This window comes from Phragmites australis, chromosome 14 (genome assembly GCF_958298935.1).
Source record: "Phragmites australis chromosome 14, lpPhrAust1.1, whole genome shotgun sequence".
Lineage (NCBI taxonomy): Eukaryota > Viridiplantae > Streptophyta > Magnoliopsida > Poales > Poaceae > Phragmites > Phragmites australis.
In genome coordinates, this window is record NC_084934.1 from 23,240,311 (window position 1) to 23,263,433 (window position 23,123).

Consider the following 23,123-nt stretch of genomic DNA (forward strand, 5'->3'; position numbering starts at 1 on the left):
TGGTGTAGCCGATGCAGTCTTGCCTCCGAAGCGAGATTCGTCGGTCAGACCCCCTCGCCGGACTCGACGTCCCGGCAAAGAATCGCCGATGCAAGCATGAATGGGCAGCGACTCCGTCCAAGACCTCTGAGAGGCCCCTTGCTGCACCACCTTGGTCCCCAAAGCCGCACCATCCAAATCTCCGGCGAACACCAGTGATGTGCCTGCATCCTGCACGATATGGTCCACAATGTGAGCATCAAAACGGACACCATTAGAGGCTACCATAGCCATTCCATGGTCCACCATCCTCGCCGAACGGATCCGCCCAGCCATCATGGCATGATCCAGATGATCATGAGCGAGCTGTTTACATTCCTCCTCCTCCACCTTCTTTCCTCGCAGAACCTCCGCAGACACCGCGCCGCCTGGATCGCCGGCATCCAAAGGAACCCCCGCATCACGCCACTTTCCCCCGCCAGCACCCGCGCCGGCGGAAGAGCCACCTCAGAATCGGCTCAGAGGAATCGCCTCAGAACCGCCTCCATATTTAACCTGAATAGATGAATCTCTATTTACGTAATCTCTTAATAGCATAACTGAAAAAAAAAATCAAGATACATTGATAAAGATTAAGAAAGCATAAGAGTTAACTCACATTGCTGAGGAAATAGTACAAGAAACAAGTGGAGAACTGTGAGCACATATATTCCCACTGATGATGGCTGGCTACCACAGTCGCCGATTCGCCGCCTCCTCGCTGGACTCTGAATAAGCTTTCTGGTCACCAAATCGAGCTACAATCCACCAAAACGAACTACAGATTCACCAAAAAATCGAACAAGCAAGGACTGATAAAGGGTTTTGTGATGCTATAGGAGGCAACCCATCGGTGTTCCCGGACACGGGAGGTTGAAGGATGGTCCTCTTGCTGTAGCTCGCTCGTCGTTGGGCAGTGGGAGGCAAAACGGGCTGGGGCAGTGCCAGAAGAAGATCGAAGCATGGGACGACGGGGAGGTGCAACGGCGATGTCTCCTTCGGAGGTGGCTGTCGGCAGAGGAGGCACGCAAGACGCAGTCGGCGTGCGTGGAGCGTGGCCCTCAACACCGTGGCGGGTGATGCTCCTCGGGATCGCAGCGGCGGCGGAGCGGGGCTGGTGATGCTCCTCGGTATCGAGACAACGGCAGGAGGACTTTGGAACTGCGACAACGATAGGGGGCATATGCGGGCATGACGGTAGGGAGCCGAAGTGTGGTAGGCCGACAATAAAGGTGACCGGAGGAGGCAAATTACGGCGAGGGCATGAAGATAATGTGGGCAGGGAAGAGGTGAACGTGACGAAGGGATCGGACGTAGGCGACGAAGCTATGAAATGATCGTTGAATGCAGAGGAGATGCCAGATGCGAGAATCAGAAAGCGGAAAGCGGACGAGACTCACACGTCAGCTGACCGGAGCAGACCACACACGACCTTTACCAATCGTTTGAAGCAGTGAAGATATCCGACGATATCCTTCTGAAGCTAAGTAGTGAAGATATCCGACGATATCCCTCTGAAGCTGTCAGGAAGCGGGCCCCACCTCCGCTACCCTCTTAACCACACTCCACCCCACCCCGCGCCCCGCCTGTCCCTGTTGCCGAGCCAGTACCCGCACTACCCCCACTTCGATCTAGCAATCCCGACCCCGCCGACTCGCCGGAACCCTAATCTGCCGCCGCCATGCCGCGCCGCCGAGGTAGGGGGAGGGGGAAGGGGAAGGGGAGGGGTAATCCGAAAGCTAAGGACACCGATAGTGAGCCCGTAGAGGAAGCCGTCGAGACCGAGGTCGAAGCGGGGGACGCCAAGCACGAGGAGGAGGCCGCCGAGAGCGAGGACGCCAAGGAGGACGGGGAATCTGAGAGCGACGCCGAGTATATGGATGCGGAGGCCAAGGAGGAAACCGGCGAGAACAGGGCGGAGGAGATGGATGCGGAACCTGAACCGGAAGCCGACGAGGCCGACGCCGAACCTGACGCCTCGGACGCCGAGGCCGAAGCGGGAGCCGAGGAGACTGGCTCCGAGCGCGAATCAGATGCCGAGGACGCTGATCCAGAGGCCAAAGCGGAGGAGACCGACGGCGAGAATGAAGAGGAAGCCGCAGATTCCGACGGCGAGAATGAAGATGCAAGGGCGGACTCCGACACCGAAGGTGATGCTGCGGAGGAATCCCCTCCTCCATCCCCTCCCACTCGCGGCCGTCGCCGTAAGCGAGCGGCTACTCCCGACCCGGCTCCCGAGGATGATGAAGCGGAGGAGGAGACCCCTGTGCAGCCGCGTCGCCGGCGCCGGCGGAAGTCGGGGGACCGCGGTGACTCTCCGCCACCACTGCCGGACCACCTCCGGTGCCGCCGCAGTGATGGGAAGAAGTGGCGCTGCTCAGGCCGTGCGCTCCCCACTGTCAGCTTCTGCGAGTACCACTACGCGAGGGCCAACAAGGGCAGCAAGAAGCCGCCAGCGGATGGGGAGGTCCTTGCTGTTGCTCTCCAGCGGCAGAAGAACAAGAGGAAGGGCAGAAGGAGCATTAATCCGCCGGCATCGCCTCCGGCAGCCACTAGTGACCTGACCAGGGATCTCCCGAATGGACTGATGACGATCTCGCCAGGTAGCAGTGGACCTGCAGGGCTGTCCACTCCTGTGACGACGAAGGTTGGTGTAGACATTCCTGTTCCGATTCGTCGGTGCTACCGTTCAAAGAATGCTGAGCCATCGCCTGTTGGTCCTGTGAAGGTCACCTAGCTAATCTTTAGTTGTTCTCCACTGATAGTTTGATTTGCATTATTTAGTTTTGTGTTGGCCCTGTGCTAATTGCTGACGTTTGTGTGGGATTAGGTTGTTCCTCGTGCGATGAGTATGACAAAAGCAGCACAGAGAACATGTCACCGTTGCGGACTGAAGAAGGCAGCGCACGTTGTCAACTGCAAGAACTGTGACAGATACTTCTGCAACAGCTGCATCAATAAATGGTCAGTCTTGAATTTGTTTGCCACTATTTTATTTGCATGCATAGTCTCCTTGCATATTGCTATATTGGTGCATCAGGAATTTAGAATTAAGCGGTGTAGTTTTTAGTATTTCAGCTTTTTGACTCTCAAGTAATGAGAATTTGGTTGATTGTAAGTAAGTAAGAGAATCCAAGAATGACACGTCGAGGGTTATGTTGCATGCTATTTAGTTTGTTAGTGGTTGCAGAGGATGTGGAACTTTAGGAGGGATATGCATATTATTGAGGTTATAGATCATATTCCAGTGTAGATGTGTATTTGTGAATCATCAGTCTTAGGTTTGCATGCTGTTCAGTTTTGTCAATGATTACAGAAGGGAAGTAGAGACTAGAGACAAATAATTGCTTTAATTTATGAATAATGTTTCCATGTGGCTGTGCATAGCTCGTGTTCTTCATGCTATGTCTTAGTTTATTTTGCTTATAATTGGGAGTTGTCTTATATGATAACCTGAACTACCAGTAGTATATGATAGTATGTTGTTTAATGTGGATTACCGATTACAATCTTCTGTTGATGTTAGCTTGAGATAGGGAATGGTCATATTTCATTTTGCCCTGTGATTGTTTCAAATAGCAGATACTGTTTGTGCTGCAGCTGATTAATTTGTTATTTTATATATTGTCTAATCAGGGTCTGATGTAAAGACTCACTGTGCCTCCATTTCTGAAATCAAATATTACACTATTACTTTGGAGCTATCTTTCCTAGAGCTTACATTTCTTTATTTTTTATTTGGGGATAACACCATGTAAATTTAACATAGATTTAATTGTTTGCCCTTGAAGACTTTATGAAACCATTTTTTTAAAGACCAAGCTGCACTGTTGCACAATAATGAGGCAAAAGTGGTTTCATGTTAACATAGATGTCATATACCAGTGGTGCTTTCCCTGTTCATAATATATAACTGTTGTATAATACACAAGAACCTACTGTGCAATACAAATGAGAGGGCCAACTGCCAACGATAGGAAGAGGGTAGGATCTTCGTAATCGAGTGCCAGCATTTTAGTTGCCCTAAAAAGGACAAAAAAGTTCAACCTGAGTTGGAAAAGGTACTTGTATTTGATTGGTTAACATTTGCTCCCCCTTTTTTCAGCTGGGAAAGAATCAGGGAACTTAAAACTTCAATTTACATCACACCAATCTTCTTAGTTGAGTATCATGTTTTATTTTCATTAAATTACATTGATTTATAATATTGCTTAAGAAATAATGTAAAATCAGAACTAATATTTTTACCTGATTGGTGTTGAAATTTGAAATTTTACATGAAAATTGAATGGACTGTGGACTGAAACTGTTACGAGGAAAATGAATAGCCTTTTTTTGCCACTGTTCTAGATCAAAGCCAAGAAAGTGGCAAATGTGCCTCAACTAAAGCATTTAAAGCAGTATAGCCTCTCTGCATATCAAGGTTGCTAACCTGCTTATCTATATTTTTATTATGGCTACTCATCTGCATAAATGCTTGGAGGGGGACAGGGGGGTGTCAGCTTGCTAATCACTAAGCAATTTTTGGGATATTATTTTGTTTTCTCTGCTTGTTTGCATTTGGATATTCAGAAATTTATTTCATCTGGTTTTTTGTGTTTTCTGTGCTCATTTCTTCCCTCAGGTGGGGTGTCAGGTTATAAGTTCATTGATCTTTGACTCTTCGTACATGAATGCATCCATACTATTGTGTATTTATTTGGGAATGCCTACAGCAACTTATTTCTAGTAACTTAGTTTATGTTGCTGCATACTTGGGAATTGAATTGTTGCAGTACAATAAGCTGGTTCCTCTCTTCGAGGAGAGACAGAGAGAATAACTCTCAACAAAGCTACTTGATTGCTGAAAATTCTTGGTGTGCAAGTTGATAGAGTAATCACTCAACTTAGAAATTGTTTCTAATTTTAGCAATAACACGTGGAAATTATTTCTTCAGTAGCAGTACCTTGAATTCGATATGTATATTCAATTTAATTGGAACTTTAGTACAAATGGTTCACTAGATCATATTGAGTTTGATACGCATTGTCCTTATTGCGGCAAGTGGTTAATTAAATATTTAATCTTGATATGCCCATGTGTTTTTTCAGTTCTTGTAAACCTTGGCCCTGACTGTTAGTACACTGCAGGTATTCTGGGATGTCCAAGAAGGATATAAAAACGCGCTGTCCAGTTTGCCGTGGTCACTGCAATTGTAAACAATGCACCCTTGGTTTGACCAAGGGTGCTTTGTGTAAGGTGATTATTTTTATTTGAGATTTAACCGCATCATGAGCAATTTGACAATGCTATTTTATTTTGTTGTATTTATTTGTTTTTTGTCTTGGATCTTCAGGAATCACCAAGTGATCAGGGGGGCATACTCAGGATAAAAATTTCCAATCATCAGTTTTACAAGCTTTTACCTGTTAAACTTAACCAGGAGCAGCTTGATGAATTGGAATTAGAAGCTAAAATACAAGGTTTGTTTGTACCATTTTTTATTTGGATCTCTTGTGGTTCTAGTGTGATTTAATTGTCTACTCTTAATTAGGAACAAAAATATCTCATGTCCGCATCCAGGTTGCCGAAAATGGCCAGAGTGAGTCACTCAACTGGTAAGTTCTAATATCTGTTATTTCTATCATTATCAGTTACATAAGACCTAGTAGCATGTATATGTTGGGGCACCAAAATGTGCCCGGAACAGAACACGGCGAGAGCCCCTCCCCACCGGGAAGGCTTAAGCTTGGAGAAGAACAGTAAGCCAAAAGGAGAGAGCGAGAGAGAAACATAGTCTATGTATTGGTGAAAAAGTTGTCTCTCCCCCTGCCCTTCGCGGCTTACTTTATAGAGAGAAGTTGCAGGGGAAATTACTAGCCTGCCTCTAAGATATTATGTTACAATAATGTGCATTGGAGGGTATTTTGGATATTTCACTCCTTTACATGTGATGTGGTGACTAAGATATTATGATCGCTATAGTAATACTACAGTACATCGTCTAAATATCTCAAGGCTGGGGTGTTTCCCCAACAGTATCTCAGTTTAATCAATTTCTTCCTTCACTCATATTATCATATATACTTATGTTGAGCATGGCATATCTCGATCTTGTAAATGAACAGTTAGGTATTTCTTTGGTCATACATATGTTAATCCTGCATGTTAATGTTCGTTACTAGCTTAATACCACTACCGTTCCAGTTTCACCTGTTCATATATATGGGTCTTAAAACAAAGCAATCCTATAACCTTTGCCTGTTAGATAACATTAGGCATTCTAGATGAGTTGTGGTGCCTCATGGCTTTTTGCACTGAAGCATCATAGAGAAATTGCATTGAAGCATCTTAGAGAGAGCTCTCAGTTATTTTGTTATTTAAGCCTTTTTTCCCGTTATGCCTGCTGTAGTGGTTATGCTGCCTTTTCATTTATTTGTTAATTGCACTTCTATTCTGTTGCATTTTCTCGTATAACCAGATATCTTATCAAATGTTATTTGAAAGCAGCAATAACTGTAAGCTCTCAGCGGACCAATTCCTGAGAAGCTGCCCAACATGCCCATTTAAGCTCTGCCTAAGTTGCTGTGAGAAGATACGTGAAGGAAATATGTCGGAGGGCACCCCTGAAGATAAATTTGCACACAGGTTGCTTCAACAAGAATCAGTCCATGAGGATGGCAGCATGACTTGCCCTTCCATTGAGCTGGGTGGCTGCGGGGAAGCTCTGCTGAACTTGATATATGCGTCCCCATCTGGGCAGTCTGAAGAATTCAGTTCAGGAGATGAGCTAGATGCTCCAGGCAATCATTCTGGAGTCAAGGATTCTCGACCTCATCGCTCACCTGTACCAGAGAGTAATGGAAGATTTTCTGCTGCCCGGACAGAAACCATGTCCACATAATCACCAAAGATGTAGCTCTCCTTGCAGATATACATTCATCTTTCATGTGGGAGCGCCATAATTGCGCAAGCAGATATGTTCGTTCTGAAGCCTTAAAGAGTAGTGGGTAGGTTGCCTAATTTAGTGTTTATCGGCCAATATGGCCATTGATTTTAGGTCTGTGACCTGGGGATTTTCTTGACTAGTCCTGTGTTTGTTCATCTTTGATTTGGACGTCGTTGTGTCGGACATCATTGTACATATGTTATGACTTCATTTATCATTGCTGTTGCTGATTGAAGATTGTTTTGTTGGTCGTGGTGCCGTTAATAGAGGTGGCCTATCCGTGCTGGGTATCTCTATGTGCAGTATCTGTATGCACTATTCAATAGCACTTCTTTTCGAGCAAACGTATTCAGTAGCACTTGAATGGCACTGTGGACATGTGAGTTATCAGCAACGGTATTGCTAAACTTTACCGAGTGTGTCTTCATTCTATCTCTGGTGAGGTTAGGATTAGGAGGGGTTAGGGTTAGGGGAGAAGATTTCTCTCATGAGTTCAGGGTTGGGGTTCAACAAAGTACTTTTTAGGTTTAGAGGGATGTCTGAGGTAGCAGGGCGGTCTAACGGTGGTAGCAGCTGGTGAGGATGCCGTTGGCCACGGAAGGAGGAAGACTAGCGGTTGCGAAGCTAGGTTAATGCAACAGTGGTTGACGGTGGTAGGGGTGTTAATCTGTGGAGATGCTCGTCGGTAGGGACTAGAGGAGATTACGAGGAAGAAGATGGGATGACCGTTAGATGTGGATCTAACAGTGGAAAAAATCAAATGAGAAAAGGAGGAGAAATGCTTGAGTGAGTTATACACGAGGCCATCAACGATCAGAATTGACATTGCCACGTTTCATTCAGTTGCAATCCATAGAGCTTAAACGAGTTACCATGACAGAGGTTGTCCGCGTCCGACAAGAACTGGCCAAGCGCAGCGCGCGAAACCTCCACGCCGATCCCTGCCTCCCCCACCACGAACAACTTGTTCATCTTCTGCTCCGCATACAACGGCCAGCAAAGCATAGGCACGCGCGCCGCGATCCCCTCCAGCACCGAGTTCCACCTGCACTGCATCACAAACGCGCCTGTGGCCCTGTTAGTGAGCACGTCCACCTGTGGCGCCCACAGCTCGACGATGAGGCCCCGGCCGTTCGTCCTCTCCAAGAACCCGTCCGACAGGAGTGCGTCGAGGTCTAGGTTGGCGCCGGGGTTTAACGGCCTCTCAGGGTCGGCACGGAAAGGGGCTCGCACCACCCACAAAAACCTGTGGCCGGACCTCTCCATGCCGACGCAATCTCCTTAAGCTGCTCCTCTGAGTGGCTGACGACCACGCCTGTGCTTCCGAAGCAGAGGAACACGACGCTGTGCTCTGGTTGTTCCTTAAGCCATGTGTGGCACTCGTGCTTTCCTTTTGTCTCGCCGGCCCCCATGACCAACAGCCCAACACAGTACACCGGAGGTACCGTGTACTTGCTGTCGGGGACAATCCGCGGGTCCCTGAGTGCTCCCATCGCCCGATCCTCTAGCGACGCGAACGTGTTCACCAAGACGCCATCGCGCTCTGGGTTCCTACGCATTTTGTTCATCATCACGTTGTATATCTTGCTTAATCATGAAATTAGAGTTTAATTAAATTATTGTTATTGTATGTAACGGTCTCCTTCCGGGGTTTATAACTTTGGATCTACATATCTGATTGACATGATTCTTATTGGATTAGTTTCGTAACTTTCTCAACTTTCTGTCGTTAAAATTTGAGGTCAATTGGAGCTATGGACTTGAATCTACATCCTTTTTAGTAACGTGTCCGCAGTCAGTCTAAAGTGGAATATGAGATTAAGTTAAAAATTTTATTAGGGTGAATTGTTAATCATAAAAAAATAAATTTGAATTTCACAATCATTCACCCCTTGATTGCCTTATTAGTGAGTAATAGATCATATGCAATTGTTGTGGCATGGAACCACTATATCAATGTGCTCTCAAGCTTCTATAGAGTGGGAGTGAGAAAGTGAAAGGGATGGAGGGAGAGAGTGCAATGGTGAAAAAAATGTCTCAACGAGCCTTTCATTGAGCACCTATGACCCTATTTATAGATGTACATGGCTGGCTAATTACAGGTTTGCTCCCACTCATATATATTACAGGAATGCCTTCGGAGGATCATCTAGCGGGGGTCATGGACGTAAACTCTGAGGGGCTACACAGGATATTTACAATCGTGTCCCTAATAACGAACCCTACCCCTAGGGACGTACAAAGCATTATATCCCATGTCCCGATCCCTAGTGCGGCGACCCATACTGCCGCGCCGTGCGTGAGTCAAGGCGGTTGGGATTTGCGGTGCATCCTCTTGCTTTGGCGAGTCCTGAGTAGCAGCGGAGTATCTAGCTTCAGATGGGGACCCTCAAAGACGGGCTTCATCGTCGAGGCTTAAGTATGGTCCTCCTTCGCTTGGGATTCTGCGTGCTACCATTCATAGCCCCTCACAAGGCCTCATGGAGACCCTCACGAGAAGGAGGGGCTACAAAGGGCTCTTCGCCTTGGGTCGGCCCTAGAGAGGGGTAAGCAGGGTAGCTGCCCTAGGCCCCTAAAACCTAGGGGGCCTGCCCATATAACTATACATGCATACTATCTGTGACCCAACAAAGCACAACAGTCTAAATTATAATCGACTGGCGGCCACAGTTATATGATCGTGCATGGGCTTTGGCCTTAGGCTGGCTCAAAAGAAGCACCTTTGCTACTTTGGTTCCTTCATAGTAGGTTAGTAGTAGCCCAATTAGCAGTCCTCTCGTGCGCAGAGAAGTCAATGAGATCACTTCCTCTCGTGCAGTCCTACCTATTTCGTTCAATGGTGATCGGATTCAAGAACTCAGCGTAAGTCTTAAGGGATACAATCGATGACTCGACGACAGGGCGATCGGCGTTCACCATTTGCAGACCTCAATTTGCGTGTTTCCAACCCTTACTTTCCTCCTAAAATGAGGGTATGCCTAACGCCGGACCTAACACATGATTATCTTCCTTCGGTTGTCCCCAACCCAAGCTTTAAGGTTACCCACCCATTGCAGATTTACAGTAAGCCATCAATTGATGGGATGTGGATACAAATTCTTGCAAGTTTCACGTGATAATTGGTAATATTTCTTTAAATTGATTTGGTGCTTTTATAGCTTTGCTTCTAGTATAATCGTTGCCAAACATATTGCATTTGAAATTGGGTGTAGAGCCATCATTTCTAGTAAAGTGTCGTGCTATTAGAAAGAAACAATTTGATGAAACTGATTACAATGAAGAAATTCCATAAGCTGAGAAGGCTTTTGAAGTTAATCACTTTTTTGTTATGGTTGATATGTGTAAGACCAGGATCCTAGGTTCCCATGTTCCTCCTATATCAGTCTCTGAATCAAGTAGCTAATACGCACATAATTCAATAGATTCTCTGTGAAAGTTAGAAAAGTTGTGGTATTGATGCTTGGTAAAGATTCCCTGTGAAAGTTGTTACTTTGTGTGGTCATTTCATTCTGCAAAAGTTCTATAATGAGTTATTGTTGCATCTACTTAGAAGGCAGAGAATCCTATAAAAACATTGGACTTAGAAAAAATGTATCGGTAAAATGATAAATCCCGGCCAACAATACGGAAACACAGTAAAAACTGCTAATATAGAAAACAACTATTACGCACAAATTATCGCATAGTCCTTACATCAGAAACATAAGTAATACACAACTAATGCAGCTTAGTTCTCACATCACGAACATCAAATTGTAACTTTCCGACGTGTATGCCGTATGGTAGTGTTATTGTGTTATGTAATCATACTCGAATAAATTATCACCGGCCTTTATTGTACATACTTTTTTACCCCCACATATTCCTATCTCCCTTCAATGATCTGCCTTCATCAGCTACGTAACGAATGGTATATACGACACGTCTAGTCTTACATATTCACACATGTCTACTTTCTGTGTATTATATGCTTAGACGTTACTACTTACAATGTTATTACTGTAATTCTTAATAACATGTGACATCACGAGCTTCTTAGATTGAAGTCACCTCTCGCTACCACCTTTTTAGGGAGATGCGACCCCACGCTGTCAGCATTTCAGATTGATGTAACCTCTCGCTGCCACCTTTTTAGAGCGATGTGACATACGCTGCCGCATACTCAGAGTCTAGTGACCGCTCGCTATAGGAAGGCATCCAATGCATGCACTATATGTAAATTATATACCTACACTTGATCCATACACCATCGGTCCCTGCTTATAAAATGCGAGGCCAAGGCAATGAAAAGGTCATGACATCACAATTTTGTAAAAAACCACTAGGATCTGATACTTAATACCACACCATGGTTGTCTCCTCAAGTAGACATTTCTCATGGACATCAAAATTCTCAATGATAGCCCTACAGACTATGAGGGAGACACAGGCAAAAGGTGACGATGTGTTTAAGGAGGAGAACCTGAACAAAGTGATGTCAAAGTGGCAGACCATGACCCGTTGTTCTTGTTTCACCACGGAGGAATGACAGCGAATGGTAAGATCTGTGACCTCCATGGACCTAAAGACACACTTGTTAGAGTGCCGTCAGAGATATATCAAAGTGTGCAAACTTGCCAACATAGAAAAGTGTTTTAGCAAGCGAGCACATACCATATTTATGCACCCTCGGTAGTACGAGGAGCACATTAACGTGCGTTCATCGTTATTATATGTCTCAGTTATTTGTTTGGTTGCACTTCTAAGACATGTTTATATTCATGCTCTTTTTGTATACCGGGTATTCCCTTATGATGAAGAGTTGCTGAACCAACCCGTCGAGAACTTTTTAGGGCTTCTTGCTTGACATTATATTCCTTGTTTCTTGACTTGACAACACAAAATTATCGTCGAAGCGAGGTCGCCCATTAAATCACAGCATCCTTCGTGGCCTAAATGGTAGGATACCTAATATTTTGAGTCACCTCATTTTGCGTATACTCTCAGGTCACTTGATTCCCCTCATTCACCATAAGGTTGTTGAAGCTTGGATTGTTCTAGTCCGCGTGAACCGGAGCATCGTTTTCATCATCCGAGATGTCATACTCAGGAGTTTCATCAACCTAAAGATCATCCTGCTCCATCTGTTCAATTAGAAAAGAGATTTGTTCCCCCTCGTTTGCCTCACCGATTGGTTCAATCGGATAACCTGATAAATGTGCACCGTCTGGATCGACATCTTCATTATACTCTTTCACATCACCCTCCTCCTCTACGTACCCTCCACCCTACATCTCCCCAATTGCCTCCTTATTCTTTCATTCTATAAGCAACATATGAGGTCAACCTCTGTGCACAACACCCTGTAGGTACCTCTTTCACACTTCATCTTCCCAGAGCAGGAACACCTCCTAGTACACACCTTCTCTAAAACGGTTGTCCACAATACTAATGGTCATCTCTTAAATCTCAGGGTCAATTTTGAAATCTCGCATCAACCAGGCATATACCCTTGTCCATTGACTTAAATACGGATAGTACTACTCCTTCCGGACCATATAAGATTTCACTATCCCCGTAAAAAATCCTAAACTGCTACATATCTGACATACCTGACAACCATCGAGAAAAACTATGACATTATTGCGACAGAACAGAAAGAATCATGTTAAACTACATCTATAATACAAAATTCATTACAAGCGTAGCCCAACATATAATCTATACTGCAACAATATATTCCCGATTCGCCACATCAAACATATCTAAATCCTGCATCTATCATATCAATTGTGACTACACTATGTCTAAATCCTATATCTAATACCTAACATATGTCTAAATACTACACTAATTGCTAAAATATACATATAAACATTATCTAATTGCTGAACTATATCTAACTCTAATTCTAAAACTAGATCTATATTTTAACCTATGTATAATGACTATCATACCAGATTTATAAAATAAAACCTAGATCTAATATCTCACCTATGTCAAAACCTAGCACTAGTTGTTATCCCACCGAGTTTCTTAAAAAAACAAGAAAAAATTTACCTGTTTTTTTCCGGTAGAACTTCGCCGCACAAATCTCCCTCCCCTCTCCTCTCCTCTTCTCTCAGCTGAATGGAAATGAAATGAGATGTTGATGTCAGCAAGGCCGACCGCGCTGACCTAAATACTCAAAAGATCTCGCCCGCTGAATAGATCGCGCGGTGTCACAACCACAAGGTCCCGCCTGTTCAGCGAGCAAAGTGAACGGGCGAGATCTTTCTTTCTCCGATTATTAAATTCGTTGGTAGCCATGGTCCATAAAGACTCGTTCGTTAAATGAATAAGACTTTATTCTCACCTTTTGAATGAGCGACGATAGGGTAGACTTTATTATTTTTTAAACAGATATATAATCTTAATATATATAATCCTCAATCAGCGGACGACGGAGGCGTGCGGTGTAACTGCGGCCTGGTCGGCACGCAACGGGAGGGCCCAGTCACAGGTGCTCCGTACAAGGCTGGGCCGTGGGCTACATGACCTTGCTGGAGGGCTAGAAATCAAAAAGGAATGCGGGCTGAAAGCGACTGACGGCTGTTTGGGCTAGCTCGCTCACTACCTGTGGGCGTGGCCGTGAAACCGATCAACGCTGTGGGACGTGGGCGTGGCAGAGCGGCACCATGCAATGCTCAGTACTGCCGAATGCAACAAAACACTCGGCGATGGAGTACCTTCCCAAACATTGTATAATTTGATTTTCTTACCAGCATTCAGGAACCACAATGTTAGCTGCCATCTGCTCTGTACCGCTGCATCACTTCTGTGACGGTGACGCTGGGTTTTGGCTGACAAGGCGATCCGCTCTGGTTATAAACAGCGCATCCACTACGCAACCGATGACGCGACGAAACTACAGCCCTGTTTGGATTGGAGGAATTCCAAACGACTTCTAAAGTAATGCGTTCATGTGGAAATGTTTGCAGTTTTGCGTTTGGAACGAAGGAATGACAACTTCCATTCCTAGGAACGGCTCCCTTTCCTGTACGAAACGTAGGAAAGAAAACATCGACGCAAAGCTCTTGGTTTTTCTTTCTTCACGAAGACGGTGGCAGCCAGACACACGGGGCTATTAATAAGTCAGTGGTGTTATCTAGTGGGTACCTGCATCAATAGGTCATGAATGAATATTGTGGAGTCATGTTCCTTTGCATATTCCTCGATCTCACTGCTCTTAGAAAGCCTAACGGCCTCTTTCGTTCTTGGGAAAAATATAGGAAAGCCATAGGGATAGGAAAATTTCTTTTGCGCTCACTGCTTATCCGTTTGGTTCATATGAATAGACACAAATGAATAGCACAGGAATTTTTCTTTGCGCTCGATTTTACAGGAAAAAAGAATCCACTCTAAGTTTTTTTTTCTCTTCTAGTCGTGTAGGATCCAGGGTTAAGGTTACCGACGGAGCTCGGTTTTTTTTCTCTTCTAGTCGTGTAGGATCTAGGGTTAAGGTTACCGACCGAAGCTCGGTTACCGAGCTCTGTCGGTAATCGAAAATTCGCGATAACCGCGGTTACCGGTCAAAAATTCAAAAAAAATTCGGAGAAAATTCATTTGGCAAAATTTGAAATTTGAAAAAAAAAATCGCGATTTTAGCCGTTCGGTAACCGGTCGGTTTGGACCGGTAACCGAGTGGTTTTTGCGATTTATCGAGCGGTTTTCTCGAATTTTCCATATTTTTGGTAACCGCTCGGTTTTTTTGGTAACCGCTCGGTTTTCTCGATTTATCGAACGGTTTTCTCGATTTTCAGTGAAGTTCAACAAAAAACCTAAAAATTATCTCAATCTTGTAAAATCAATAACTAATTCATCTGAGCTTCAAATCAAGTGAAACAAATTTTGTTGGTTTCCTTGTGACATGATCTACATGATAAAAGTTTTTATACTCATCAAAAAGTTCAAATGTTTCTGTGAGAAATTTTATTTGTTAAACCAAGTTAAATGCATAGTTTACTCTTTGCTAATCCAAAAATCATGAAACTAATTTTGTTAGTCTTCTTACATGATACTATGTGTTTTAAAAATACATGAACTCATGAATTAGTTATTGTAACATGCATGATTGTGTAAATATATTGCGACTAGATTAATTCATAACTGACCCATCATACCTCAAAAATTAGTGAAACCACTTTCATTAGCTTATTTATACTATGATTTACATAGGAAAAATAATATTAGACATGAAAAAGTTAATTACAGTGCTGTTTCTTAACATATTCACTTTATGCTTGTGAACTTTGTAAAATTCATAGAGAAATTAATAAAACTCTAAATAAAGTGAAATCAATTTTAAAGATTCTCTTAAAATACGTTTTACACAATAAAAATATGTGTTTGCATGTTACACTTTTTCTTAACATGAGTTAATAACTGAGCCGCATGCTTTAATTTTTTTCATTTTTTTCAAACTTCCTCCCTATATAATATGATGCAAACGATATTATTTTTGAATTTTTTTTTCACAGAAGGTCTTAAAATTATGTCTAGTTTTTTTAAAGATTTTTTTCGAATTTTTTTAATTTTTTTCGAATTTTTTGAAATCAAATTCGGTTACATTCGGTTTCTGAAACCGGACCGGACCGAGAAGGTCGGTAACCGCGATTTTTAGGCGGTTACCGTCGCATTTGTGAACTGTGGTAGGATCAAGGCAGATTTCTATGTTTTTCCCGCACTCATCCATAAACCAACTTTGAAAATTTTCCTCTATTTTCCACCCGCCTTATCCTATTCTCGTGTTTTTCATATTCCTACGTTTTTCTAATCATACGCTCAAAAGAAGTCATAAACTTTCCATTCATGTGTTTCGGATTCATATAGTTTTTCACTTTTTACTCCATCTATTCCTACATTTTTCACCCTTCCTCTATTTTACATTTCTTAGTTCCATACTGGGCCTACACGCAGAGGGGAGTGGAATAGAAGCCATGGACACTGTGACGGTTGGTCGGTCCCGATTCTTATATCCCTACAACTTTTAGGCCACTGGTATGTAGGGATGACAATCTTGCCCATGAGTTCGAGTACCTGCGGGTGTCGTGCCCGACGAACGGGAGCACGGGTCTGAGATTTCACCCACGAACACAGTGGGTCAGGTACCCACGAAGTCGTGCATCAAGTGCGGGTATTTTAATCTACCCACAAATATTCATGGATATACCAGTTAAGCATGCCACAGTTCAATACGCCCAGCCCAGCCCATCTTATGCTAACCCTGCCTCTTCACTCAACCCATCTCAACGTATGTGTAGCATACACTCCAGTACTCCACGCCACGCCCACCCCTGCCGCCGTACGCACACATCGAGCTGCCCTAGAGCTACCTCCATCCCCGACCAACCTAGCCATGAGTCGTCCCCGACCGCCCCCAACCTCGAGACACCGCCCCCAATCCCGAGCTACCTCCATCCTCGACCACCCATGTCCGCCCCCGACCTCGAGCCACCCCTGACGCCGAGCCGCCGCCCCCGTCCCCGAGCTATCCCCTATCGCTGCCATCCCTGGCCACTGCCATCGACCACCATCGTCCTTGACCGCCCCTGTCAAATCCCTAAATTTTTTCCCCATCTCCCTCTTTCTCTCTCTCTTCTTCCTCTCTCTTCCATCTCCCCCATCCCCTCCCCGTGTCTGCCACCGCCGCCTGCCGCGTCGCTCCTGCCATCCCGTCGCCGCGCCGGCAGACCTCGCGCCCCGCGCCGCGCAACCCCTCGCGCCGTGCAGCCCGTCGCCAACCTCTATATAAGGAGATGAACAGTGCTCCTCTCCCCACTCCCCCTCCTCACACCCACTCTCTCTCTCTCTCTCTCTCTCTCTCTCTCTCTCTCTCTCTCTCTCTCTCTCTCTCTCTCTCTCTCCGAGCCCTCCGAGCGCCGCCGCCGGTGAGCCCCTTCTCTCTCCCTCTCCCACCTTTCCCTCCCATGTAGACATACCTGGGCCACCCTCCGTCGCCGGCCGTCGCCCTCCGTCGCCGGCCACCGCCCTCCCCGCTGCCGGCCGTCGTCTCCCCACCGTAGACCGCCTCCCCGGCCGCCCGCCAGCTAGATCCGGCCGGTGAGGCCCGTCGCCGCCCTCCGTCGGCGCTTCACCGCGGCCCTTCGCCAGCGTGCCACCGCCCGTCACCCCTCCCCCTCATCCTCCCAGTTGGGAAGACCCAGGCTGAGCCGACCCTCTCTCTGCTCTCTCTTTTATCTCTCTCTCTCTCTCTCTCTGTGGCTGACAGGTGGGTCCGAGCTGAGCCGCTGAGCCAAGCCATAGAAACCGAGCCAAACCCAAAATAGAGCCGAGCCGCCCTCTGAGCCGAGCCGAGAGCTGAGCTGAGCCGCGTGCCGAGCCCAACCCGAGCCGACTCAGCAGAATATTCCAGGAATATTCTCTCTTTTTCTTTTTTTCTGAATTTCTCTCCCGGCAAAACTTTCGAAGCCCGTTTCTCCTCCGTCCTAACTCCGTTTTCAACGATTCTTCCACCGATATTCATCTAAATTCGAGATCTACGCAACCATGTTAATTTCATAATTTTTTAATTTGGTTAGTCCTTGTTTTAATCGTTTGATTGATTGTGTGTGCCTCTGTTGTTGTTGCGATTATTAGAGGAAGGAGCATTCGAGGAAGACCCCGAGGACCCGGAGTTTGAAGAAGGAGCAGACGAGGACTTCAACAAAGGCAAGTCCTACAACCGTTGATCATGTTGATCCTATATTTTTAAATACAACCCGTAGAGCTGTTGTTTCAAACAATAGGAGTATGCATGATTAGATTAATAGTTGTGATTTTAAAGAAATGCTAGAATAGTTATGACCCAGCTTGTTTATCCCATGCCTTGTCATTGTTACCTTTATTCCGTTGAAACCCTAGAAGGTTCCCAATATCAACTATAATGATTGTTTGGATGAATGCTTGTTTACTAGTATGCTTAGGGTTACTTTGCTCAAAAGAAAGAACTAGATTATTTACATATGTTAATCATGCTTTTCAAAAATGTGAAGTGATGTGTGCTTGGTGCGTGTGCGAGTAAAACTTGTGTTCTTGGGAAAACTCTAGAGTAGTGTTGACAAGTGTGAGTAAGGTACCCCACAAAGTTGGGAACTACCTTGGAGCAAGGTTCGCCTTTGTGGTGTTCTTGCTGGGAGACTCTTGCCTCGGTCGTATAAGGACCAGTTTGCTGTGATATCTCACCTAGTATCCACTCATACAACCACATGGTCTATATGGGCAGGACTTGACCTAACCCCTCTGACTTAGTGCGGTACCCACCCGGAGGCCGGTAGTGGCAATGGGGACCAGGAGAAGACTTGGGTGGTGTGTAGCCCAAGGTCCGGCTGGTGATATTGTTGAGGCTATGTCAAGCCTTGGGATTGCTAAGTGGTCCTTTCCGTGAATCTTCTAAGGCCCCTGGTATCTTAGTGCCCCATGAGTGGATATTGTGACTTCGTTGTGAGGTCGTTGCGTCTCATTATGACAGCTTCACCAGTTGCTAAGGTGGGAGCCTGTGCATATCTTGTGGGTAAAGTGTACAAACTCTGCAGAGTGTTAAACCTATCCGGATAGCCGTGTCCTCGGTTAAGGACATGCTATGGTTTGGTCACAATGATTAGCTTTTCGACGTGAGTATCTCCTTGGTGTGTGAGTGGGTTGTGTGCCCGTGTTTTCGAAAAGAAGGGTTTTGGCTTTGTGCCCTAAGTCTCCTAGACTGTGTGTCCGCTGGCATAAGACTTATGGGAACTGGCGGGATGAAAATATCTCCCCTAGGGCCGTCAACCTCCCCCCCCCCCCATAAGCTCAACTTACGTGTTCTCTTCGGAAGTGTTTTTATTAAAGTTAGTCTTTGCAAAATGAACCTTGTATCAACAAAACTAGCTTTCCGCAAAACCTAAAAGACTCTACAGCTTTATCCTTGATCTACTCTTAAGCATCTAATTTTTCCCCTTGTGGTAGGACTTGCTGAGTACCTTATGTACTCACACTTGCTAATTATGGATCCAGATGATCCAGAGGCTGACTTCGTAGAAAGAGAAGATGAAGATTAGAGAAGCCGGTTTCGTCTGCACTCAAGCTGCCTGTAGGGCATGGGTCGCTTTTATGTGTTTCCGCTGTGCTGTGAGGGTTTGTTAATTTATGCCTTCATGCCTCTGTTGTAATGAACTCTGTGTTGTACTCTATTATCGTATTTAATCGATATATGTCTGTGATGTCTATTTCTATTGGAATTCGTGCGTACCAGATACTGATCCAGGGACAGGTATGAGCTACACGAGGTCACCGCAAAGGAGGGGTCCGACAGCCCCCATCCGCAAGCCACTCGTAGCTACCACTATCCCCGATCGCCCCCATCACAAAGCGTTGCTCCCTGACTGCCGTCCCCAAGCACCATCACAGGCCACCCCATCCCTGAGCGCTGCTCCCCAGCCACCGTTCCTGAGTGTCGCCCCCAGCGAACCGCGAGGAACCCATGGGTTTCGGTACCCGACAAGCAAGGGTATAATATTCTGTCTGTTACCCTTCACGAACACAAGTTAGGTAACCTGATTCAGGTCTCGGGTCGGGTACGGATTTGCTTCGCCCATACCCAACCCGACACGTTGCCATCCCTACTGATGTAACGAGCGACATGTTTAAAGGTAAAAAAAAATGTTGCATTTTATTACCCTCAAAATTCAAACACAGTCCAAATAGTCATGAAAAATTCTGAAAGTTTTTGTCCATATAGAGGATACTATGTTCTAGTTCTTCAAAACAAATTTAGATAAAAATATGATCTGTATAATAAGAAAAAAAAGACAAATTTGATTATACAGACTTGTCACACTCTGGATAATAAAATTTGTGTGTTTTGTTTCTAATTGTATAAGTAATTGTTTGAGTTGAAATTTTTTTTAGAGAGTTACAGTGTAGCATGCTCTACACCATACAATGCTTTTAGAATTTTTCATGACTATGCAATAGTGATTTGAATTTTAAGATCATTATAATACTATATTTTTTATCTGTCGTTCGTTGAAAGGGCAACAAATTTATTTTTTAAACCTATCATCTTTTAGAATGAGGATACAGGTGACATGATTCTAGATGTGTGATTTTTACAAAATATAGAAATAAAATAAAAAGATCCGTGAACTGTATCCTTTGCGAAACTAAACGCTCATCGTTTCTTCTCCAATCTCCAGCCCGTCAATTGTTCGGTTTGTGATCTTAACAATATATCTTTTCAGGTTTAGTCATGTTCCTGCTGCATTTCAAACGTAAATTCATCCTGATGCATATTGGACCTTCTATACATATGTAGCCCGTTTCTTACATCTTCATTCCACTATAGTAACCATTAACCACTACACCAACCAGTGAAATGATTTGGAGAACACATTAACCTGGAGTTCATCGAAAGCTAGTTCACTACTTCATTCACAAAAAGAAGTGGTAAACATACCCCAGGATGAAACGCAACGCACTGAGGTTTAGCGATGTTCATAGCCAATTAGCCATCACCCTCCCCTCGCAGCCAGCAACATCACATCGCCATGTCAAATCTGCTAACTGATCATCACTGTGCAAACACAGAAGCTAACAAACAACTCCTACAAGACACCATATCGGCGAAGGCTTCACTGCCCTCTTAAAAATTACAAGAACGCGTCCCGGATCGTCAGGCGGAGCACGAGACCAAGAAGGACAGCGACGACGTGCGGCACGGCGGCGGCGGCCGAGCTACTGGTGCTGGTGTGCTCAAACTGCAGCGAATCCACGGCCAGCGGCATGTTCTCCTGGTCCGGGCTGCACCGCGGCGCGGCGCTGCCGTTGCTGCTCCCGGAGCCACTGGACTCCGTCGGGTGCGCGGTGTAGAGCATGGCGCGCAGCACAGCGGAGACGGTGGGGATGTAGGCCTTCTTGTTCTTGGCCAGCAGCCATGTCAGGCCCATCAGCTGGCAGTCCCGGCCGAGCATCCGCCGCGCGCGGTCGCCGCCGGCAACCTCCCGGCTGACGTTCCCCTTCAGCTGCATTGATCGATGGAGAAGCACAACCAGAAACGGCGAGTTAGCACCTCCATTCGACGACTTCGCTTGATTTCAGGAGAACAACAAGACCTGAAGAAATGCAATTAATGTGTTGCATGCAGGGACGTTCTTGCAATGCAGGTTGTTGCGGAAGTTGGTAGGCTCTGTTCCAGATTTCCAGTACTCAACGTTGCATTTGGCTTGCTCAGCCTCTCAATAAATGCTTCCCATGCACAACCACCAGTTCATGCCCATGCACATGCACATTTTCTCGATCTATTTGGATCCATCACACCTAATTGAACTATGCAAGCAACTGAACAATGTCAAAAAGATGAGACTCCCAAACGCATGATTGTTACAAATTGCATGACTTTTCATAAAAAAATGTGTCCTCTACCGATTAAGATGCTGGATACACAGGACAGGCAGGTTGAGGGCAACTCTGCTCAATTATCCAAATCTTTCGACGCTGCAAGACCACAATGTGCTGGCTAACCAACTAAAGCATTCATAATTGAAAAGGCATTCGACATTGTGGCTCAGTCCTTGCTGTCCCAAGTCCCAACACTAGTGTAAGGCATGGTCCTGTAATTAACTGGCAGTGCTAACTAACAAATAGCTTGATGGTAATGGGGATCGATTGCCCTTTCCCACGGTGCTTTTGGAAAGGCAATGGAGTATCAGGTAGCAAATGATTAGTGATCAGCTCAAGAACAAGCTCCTGGTCCATTTGAGCATTCGAAACAATGATGTGGTTCGAAAGGAGCTGCTTTGTGGGAAAGGGAATCTCCTGTATGCTATCAAAATGGCTGCTTTTTGCTATGCTAAAAAGAGAAGCAATAAAAAAGGCATCGCTTATAGTGCCGCCCTGAAGGCAGGTAGAAATTAAACAATAGATTTGTGGGAGCTTCTCTTCAGTCTTCACAAATTATCAAAACTTTTTTTAGACCACAAATTAGCAACACTTTGGAACTAGGAAAAGCACAATGAATGAATCCAAGAAAGCAAGATATGGCATAGTACAGTATTTCAAAGATTTGGGAAATGAGAAAAGAAAAGGAGACGAACAGAAAAGGAGAACCAATCCAAAGCAACGGAGGAGAGAAAGCAAAGCAAGAAAGGAGCTCACCTTTTGCAGGGACTGGACGCAGCGGGAGCAGCCGGCGTAGGATGCGTTGCGGCAGCTCTTCTCCAGCTCCTTGACCGCGGCGGTGGGCGTGGCGTTCTTGGCCTCGGCGCCGACGGCGAACGCGGCGGGGCAGCGGAGCGAGCCGATCTGGTGGAGCCGGATGCCGCAGAAGCAGAGCACGGTGTCGCACGTGGCGTTGGGCCGCGGCAGCGACACCCCGCGCCCCTCCAGCGCGGCGCCCAGCGCGTCCACGCACCCCTGGTTGTCGGACGGAACCATGGGCCCCTCGTCCCCGGGGCCGAGGCCCTCCTCTCCGGCGAGCGCAGGCGCGGGGGCCGGGGGCACGGACAGCGCGGTGCGCGCGTGCGCGGCGAAGAGCCAGGCCGCGAGGACGGGGCAGCACCGGCCACGGTCGAGCGACCCCGGCCCTCCACCAGCGCCGCACGCCGCGGCCACGCCGCCGAAGAGCTCCGCGGAGAGGTCGAGGTGACAGGACGGGGATGAGGCGTTGGACGGGGAGGAGGCGTTGGACGGGTTCTGCACCTGCGAGAGCGGGAACGACGGCACGTCGGAGGTGCTGGCCAGGACGAGGAGCGCGAGGAGCAGCGCGGCGGCGAGGTGCGCCGACATTGCCGCCGGCGAGGTGATGGTGGTGGACAAGAGCCAAGAAGTGTGTGGAGAGGGTGTGTAGGCATTGGGGACAGCGTGGATTTTGTATATTAGAGCCGAGGTCGGGAGGGGATGTCTGTTCTTGGTTTAGGGGGTGCTTGGAGTTAACAAAGTATAAAATACAGTATACTGTGGATTCTAAGGAGCGTACACTGTATAATGCACGTACATTTTTGAAAGATCATAATACAAGTACATGTGCGTTTTTGAGTATCATTTAAATTTTTACAAGTGGCTCACAGTAGACCTGTGTAGGATGGATTGCACCGTAATAAGGTAATCAGATGGTATGAATGATTACGTAAGTCAAATTTAAAGATTAACTCATTCAAATCGAAAAACGATTTAAACATGATATTT

The 23,123-nt window shown here is 45.9% G+C and overlaps 3 protein-coding genes across 4 annotated transcripts; 1 reads left to right on the plus strand and 2 right to left on the minus strand.

Annotated features, from left to right (window-relative positions):
- Nucleotides 1-1,572: 1,572 nt before the first annotated feature.
- LOC133890716 (E3 ubiquitin-protein ligase JMJ24-like) lies at nt 1,573-7,182 on the plus strand. Of its 2 annotated transcripts, none has more exons than XM_062331224.1 (6): nt 1,573-2,665; nt 2,849-2,982; nt 5,149-5,257; nt 5,355-5,481; nt 5,553-5,616; nt 6,509-7,182. In XM_062331224.1, exons 1-6 carry the CDS (start codon nt 1,700-1,702, stop codon nt 6,900-6,902), a joined length of 1,794 nt encoding a protein of 597 aa, XP_062187208.1. In that variant the 5' UTR covers nt 1,573-1,699; the 3' UTR covers nt 6,903-7,182. The 2 variants fall into 2 exon arrangements, with proteins under 2 accessions (XP_062187208.1, XP_062187207.1); XM_062331223.1 differs by having other exon boundaries at nt 1,575-2,746.
- A 578-nt stretch (nt 7,183-7,760) lies between these two features.
- On the minus strand, nt 7,761-8,213 carry LOC133890337 (UDP-glycosyltransferase 88A1-like). The gene has a single exon (XM_062330740.1). It carries the CDS (start codon nt 8,211-8,213, stop codon nt 7,761-7,763), a length of 453 nt encoding a protein of 150 aa, XP_062186724.1.
- A 12,038-nt stretch (nt 8,214-20,251) lies between these two features.
- Nucleotides 20,252-22,842, minus strand: LOC133890046 (uncharacterized GPI-anchored protein At4g28100-like). Its single transcript, XM_062330487.1, has 2 exons — nt 22,095-22,842; nt 20,252-20,962 (listed from the first exon to the last, which is right to left on the minus strand). The coding sequence occupies exons 1-2, from the start codon at nt 22,722-22,724 to the stop codon at nt 20,591-20,593; spliced, it is 1,002 nt and encodes a 333-aa protein (XP_062186471.1). The 5' UTR covers nt 22,725-22,842; the 3' UTR covers nt 20,252-20,590.
- Nucleotides 22,843-23,123: the final 281 nt, after the last annotated feature.

Bases quoted from the DNA above. Each gene is read 5' to 3' on its own strand.
- LOC133890716 (XM_062331223.1), top strand. From the start codon at position 1,700: ATGCCGCGCCGCCGAGGTAGGGGGAGGGGGAAGGGGAAGGGGAGGGGT. The intron at 2,747-2,848 runs GTCACCTAGCTA...GTGTGGGATTAG, and splicing joins CGCCTGTTGGTCCTGTGAAG to GTTGTTCCTCGTGCGATGAG. The intron at 5,482-5,552 runs GTTTGTTTGTAC...ACTCTTAATTAG, and splicing joins ATTAGAAGCTAAAATACAAG to GAACAAAAATATCTCATGTC.
- LOC133890046 (XM_062330487.1), bottom strand. From the start codon at position 22,724: ATGTCGGCGCACCTCGCCGCCGCGCTGCTCCTCGCGCTCCTCGTCCTG. The intron at 20,963-22,094 runs GTGAGCTCCTTT...CGATCAATGCAG, and splicing joins GCGTCCAGTCCCTGCAAAAG to CTGAAGGGGAACGTCAGCCG.
- LOC133890337 (XM_062330740.1), bottom strand. From the start codon at position 8,213: ATGGAGAGGTCCGGCCACAGGTTTTTGTGGGTGGTGCGAGCCCCTTTC.